The sequence below is a fragment of the Salvelinus sp. IW2-2015 genome, unplaced genomic scaffold (assembly GCF_002910315.2).
Source record: "Salvelinus sp. IW2-2015 unplaced genomic scaffold, ASM291031v2 Un_scaffold8498, whole genome shotgun sequence".
Lineage (NCBI taxonomy): Eukaryota > Metazoa > Chordata > Actinopteri > Salmoniformes > Salmonidae > Salvelinus > Salvelinus sp. IW2-2015.
Genome location: NW_019949758.1, coordinates 10,023 through 15,734, shown reverse-complemented (window position 1 = coordinate 15,734; position 5,712 = coordinate 10,023). Strand labels below are relative to the sequence as shown.

The window sequence follows — 5,712 nt, the reverse complement described above, 5'->3', positions numbered from 1 at the left end:
CACCACTCCTCACTACTACAAACAGAGACAATTAGTCATCTTATAACACCACTAGGAAATAACCTTGGTGAAGAAAATGACAACCCAGTCTACTGAGAACAGGAAGTAAGAAAGAAAGAGAGAAGAAGAAGAGAAAGCTGGAGTGAAASAAAAGAAGGCCGATCTCTTSGAGAGTTTCACAGAAAAATAATATAAGATTGAGGAGGTTTGGGGATCTGAGAGCCTCTCCATTGATTACTTGATCAATCATGTGAGTCAGAGTGTGGTCAACAGGGCTGGATCGATGGGGAGTCGGGGAGGGAAGAGAACAATCACACAGCACCAGTCATAGGAGCCAGAGAGAGGTCTGCTGGACTCAACTCTCCTGAGATCTATGGGAGGGAGGCTGGTGTTTAGTCTCTCAAACTCATTCCACGGAGGGCCGAGTGGCTGCGAGTTTCTCGCTCCTCCCTTSTACCGGATTGATGAATTAAGGTCACTAATTAGTAAGGAACTCCCCTCKCCTGGTTGTCTAGGACTTAATTGAAAGGAGAAATCAAAAACCAGCAGACACTAATCCCTCTGTGGAATGAGTTTAACATCCCTGGTGTAGAGGAACATGAGAACTCTAAAAATGGCCTCCACATGTTCAATAACTGAAGACTAATCAACACCGATTTGTCCACGTCATGGAAAAATAACTCAATGTTCGTCGATTGATTTAAAAGCAGAAAATACAATATATATTTGCAATAATAATTCCAGGTGTAACCTTTTCAACTCCAGGGAAAATGTTCTCCATTTGTACGCGTATATGGTTGCTGTAGAAAAAGGGCTCATTGACTGATCAGACTTGTATTCACCCGGCACAAAACGGTCCGAACGGATTTCTAATAGGACATGTTTTTGTTTTCCATTGCATAACATTTTGCTACAGAGTGCCCTAATGAACGGGGATCTTACCAAGGTCCATGTCAGAGGCCTTCTGTCGGTGGGAGTGGGGAACGTTCTTGTATATGGCGTCCAGGATCTTTTCCTTCACCTGGCTGATGGAGTCACAGTTCAACACCTTCACCTGGATCTCAGGGCTCTTCTCATTGCTCGGTGGATGCAGTTCACCACCTGTAGAGAACAGGGACAAGACTTGGAGTTATACGCCTGCTATTACAATAGGAATACAGTCACCACCTGTAGAGAACAGGGACAAGACTTGGAGTTATACGCCTGCTATTACAATAGAAATACAGTCACCACCTTTAGAGAACAGGGACAAGACTTGGAGTTATACACCTGCTATTACAATAGGAATACAGTCACCACCTGTAGAGAACAGGGACAAGACTTGGAGTTATACACCTGCTATTACAACAGGAATACAGTTCACCACCTGTAGAGAACAGGGACAAGACTTGGAGTTATACACCTGCTATTACAACAGGAATACAGTTCACCACCTGTAGAGAACAGGGACAAGACTTGGAGTTATACACCTGCTATTACAATAGGAATACAGTCACCACCTGTAGAGAACAGGGACAAGACTTGGAGTTATACACCTGCTATTACAACAGGAATACAGTTCACCACCTGTAGAGAACAGGGACAAGACTTGGAGTTATACACCTGCTATTACAATAGGAATACAGTCACCACCTTAGAGGACAGGGACAAGACTTGGATTATACACCTGCTATTACAATAGGAATACAGTCACCACCTGTAGAGAACAGGGACAAACTTGGAGTTATACACCTGCTATTACAATAGGAATACAGTTCACCACCTGTAGAGAACAGGGACAAGACTTGGAGTTATACACCTGCTATTACAAAGGAATACAGTCACCACCTGTAGAACAGGGACAAGACTTGGAGTTATACACCTGCTATTACAATAGGAATACAGTCACCACCTGTAGGAACAGGGACAAGACTTGGAGTTATACACCTGCTATTACAAAGAATACAGTTCACCACCTGTAGAGAACAGGACAAGACTTGGAGTTATACACCTGCTATTACAATAGGAATACAGTCACCACCTTAGAGAACAGGACAAGACTTGGAGTTATACACCTGCTATTACAATAGGAATACAGTCACCACCTGTAGAGAACAGGGACAAGACTTGGAGTTATACACCTGCTATTACAATAGGAATACAGTCACCACTGTAGAGAACAGGACAAGACTTGGAGTTATACACCTGCTATTACAACAGGAATTCAGTTCACCACCTGTAGAGAACAGGGACAAGACTTGGAGTTATACACCTGCTATTACAATAGGAATACAGTCACCACCTGTAGAGAACAGGGACAGGTCTTTTTTCTATAGAATAGAGAAGCATATCAGGAGTTGATGAGGGATTCAGGTATGCTGTGTCTCGGTTGATAATTATATTGGAGATGGAGACACATTCTGTGGGATGATGRTAATTAAACTATGGCGTGGTCGTTGGATATCAGGTTTGAAAGAGGCCATTCTGTRTCTGTCAAGTCTGGTGAAAGTCTTTCCTGTAATATAAATGGGTATTCAGAGAAACTGGCCTCCCAGGGGGGGGCAGTCTGACACGGCATGGCTACCTTGAGTCGATGAGCGGTTAACAAGCTAATTATTATCACACGGTTATTATCATTCACAGTGAATACATCAGCCATCATCATCAGCATCATCATCTACGCCATTGAGGCTCTCGCCAGATGTAATTACATGGTCCAAGGGGAAGAAGGAGGCCATTTACATAAGAAAGAGGAAATAAAATACTTTATGGTCCCATGCTGTTCCCAGTACAATTCTATACCTCTATCGTTGGGCAGATAATTACATGTTGTAAAAGAGCCATTCCATCATCAATCCTTCTAGATTGATTGAGACAGAGATACTGTTTCTCACGGCCAACTGAAATAACTCTATTGCTCTCCAAGCTATCTGAGCCACACTGTGTGCTTCCTGGGAATGGTTTGATTTGTCTTACAGAGACATTGAGGGGAGCTGGTAACAAACKGCCTGGCTGGGTGTCTTGTCTTCCCTCAGTCAGCTCAGGTCACAGTGGTGGAGGAGAGGAATGAAGGTGATCAGAGAGTAGAACAGAAAGAGAGACCAGGGAAACAACCGGTCTTCATGGCCTCCTCTCCCTCTTCCTGGCCTCCTCCCCCTCTTCCTCGCCTCCTCCCCCCTCTTCCCTGATCTCTAACACACTCCCTCCTTTTCCCTGCCCCCTCTTCCTCGCCTCTTCCCTCATCTTCCTCGCCTCTTCCCTCTGTCAGCTCCGGGTACTAAAAGAAAGTGAGGTCAGTGAGCCCTCTTCCAGTCAGGCGTGAAAGGAGGCGGGTGGCTGGGTGTTACCGTGTCCAAAACTCCTTCCTTCCCCTCCCCACAAAATGCAGTTCCTACCCCAGCCCCTTGTCCCCGTGGGGGGCGTTGACCCTTACCAGCATCTTGTAGTCGATTTGCTGTCTGATGAGCTTATCCTCGCTGAGCGAGTAGCGCGCCTCACCAGTGATGGAGTCTATAGGCCCCTTCTCCATCTGCTGCTTGATGGCACAGAAGAGGGAGAAGAGGGGCTCGCCCGCACACTCCTGTGTAGAGAGGGATGGTAAGAGACAGACAAACAGAGAGAGAGACAGACAAACAGAGAGAGAGACAGACAAACAGAGAGAGAGAGACAAACACAGAGAGAGAGAGAGAGACAGACAGCGAGAGAGGTTGGTGTCAAAAATATAACCTTAACCCTAAATTTAACCATAGCTCCTAACCCTAAAACGAACCCCATTTCCTAACCCTAAACCTAATTGTAATGCCATTTCCTAACCCTAAACCTAATTGTAATGCCATTTCCTAACCCTAAACCTAATTGTAATGCATTCCTAACCCTAAACCTAATTGTAATGCCATGTCCTAACCCTAAACCTAATTGTAATGCCATGTCCTAACCCTAAACCTAATTGTAATGCCAACACTAATTCTGACCTTAACCCTAAACCCCTAGAAACAGCATTTGACCCTGTGGGGACTAACAAAATGTCCCAGTTGGTTACATTTTAGTTTTTTTACTATTCTTGTGGGAATATTCTTGTGGGGATACGTCCACACACACACAAACAAACACACAGACACACGCACACACACTTGGACAAACGCACACGGCCACACACACACACACACACACACAAAAACACACAGACACACTACACACACACACAAAAACACACAGACACACTTTACATATTACCCACTCTCACAGACATGAAGCTAGAGGAGCTGAATGGGTGAACAAAGCAGAATGTATCAGAGTAAAGTGCAGACATTGACCTTTAGGAACTTGTATAGCAGGAAGGTGAACCAGTTGGTCAGCATTTTCTCTGCCACAGACTCCGTCCTGAAATCAACAGAGACATTCCATCAACATACCATCCCTCACAACCATCACAAATATTCAATATGATCATCAAATATTCCACACAAAACCAGGCTTGTCGTAATGAATAGGGGCTTTTGTTACACAAACATTATTGCAAAAACATTKTTGGCTCTCACTTCTAAAGGCCCCCCAATCTTCCTGCCTATGCCTTTTATATTCAGGCARSCCAAGGGCACCTAAGCTACGCTGGGGTCTTAATAGAAGAGAAAGCAATTAAAACCTTTATTTGATCCCATTGGGATTGATGTCATTAGAAGGGCCTGTAATAATACTGGCCTCATTATTAACCTCTCCCTCCTTAGCTCATTCACACCCACTGTCTGGGACGACACAGCYCATCACATTACAATAGAAAGTGAATGCACACATCCATCGCCCTGCTCTCTTTCTCTCTCTGTTATGTTCGGTCTCTCGTGCCAGTGGGCGCTCCGCTGGCGTGACTAATCGGGGCACCGTTCACTGGGCTACCACAGGCGGCCATACCGTGTGAATGGATAATATTCATGCGCACAATAACAAACAGCGGGGTCTGAAAGGCGAGAGGCGGGGATCGGATATCCTTTGACACGTCTCTGGCTCCTGTGTAGTGGGTAATCTGCCAAGAACCCCCCCCTCTCCCCCTCACCCCACCACCACCTCAATGAGGCATGGCCACAGGCATCAATATTTCAGGATTAGGCCATTGTGTGTGTGCACGCCCCCTTGCCCCTTCTGTCATTCGGTTGCCACCTGCAGCCTCCCCCTGGCCCCTCCTCTCAGAGCCCTCCTGGCACCTCTTAGGAGGACCATCACATTTAGAGATGGAGGCTTGTGCCCGCTGTGCCAATAGGCCAGGCCTYGCACCCCCTGCCAACCAGAATTGGCACAACACCTGGATGGGATTAACTTCCTGCTCTGCTTGCGCCCGCACTTTTATGTCGGCGCGGCGGACGAGAGAGTCCTCGGCTCTAGGGMTCAGGGAGGTCACGTTTCATCTTTCCTTTCATGTGTCCCTCACTCTATTCCTCCCCTCCACTCCCTCATTCTCTCTCCCTCCTTTCCCCTCAGACCCTGTCGCCTTATTTGTAATCATTCACACTTCCAAATYGTCTCCATGTAGACAAATTCAGCACATCAATCAAAGAGATGAAAAGAGAGTGTAAAAGGGAGAGGTGGAATAAAGAATGATTGAGATGGAGGGGGTCTCAGTAAAGACAAAATAACAGAATGACTTGGAGATGGAGGGAGGGGTCTCAGTAAAAGACAAGAATAACAGAATGTGGAGAAGCGGTTCTGCTAAAGAAGATATAAGGACGGAGATGAGGGGGTCTC

General features: G+C 45.9%; 1 protein-coding gene across 1 annotated transcript; it reads right to left on the bottom strand.

The window, feature by feature from the left end:
- Nucleotides 1-948: 948 nt before the first annotated feature.
- On the bottom strand, nt 949-4,355 carry LOC112079569 (plexin-A4-like). The gene is made up of 3 exons (XM_024145482.1): nt 4,293-4,355; nt 3,413-3,559; nt 949-1,101 (listed from the first exon to the last, which is right to left on the bottom strand). Exons 1-3 carry the CDS (start codon nt 4,335-4,337, stop codon nt 1,051-1,053), a joined length of 243 nt encoding a protein of 80 aa, XP_024001250.1. The 5' UTR covers nt 4,338-4,355; the 3' UTR covers nt 949-1,050.
- Between the last annotated feature and the right edge of the window lie 1,357 nt (nt 4,356-5,712).

Bases quoted from the DNA above. Each gene is read 5' to 3' on its own strand.
- LOC112079569 (XM_024145482.1), bottom strand. From the start codon at position 4,337: ATGCTGACCAACTGGTTCACCTTCCTGCTATACAAGTTCCTAAAG. The intron at 3,560-4,292 runs GTCAATGTCTGC...CTCTCTACACAG, and splicing joins TGCTATACAAGTTCCTAAAG to GAGTGTGCGGGCGAGCCCCT. The intron at 1,102-3,412 runs GTAAGGGTCAAC...TGTTCTCTACAG, and splicing joins AAATCGACTACAAGATGCTG to GTGGTGAACTGCATCCACCG.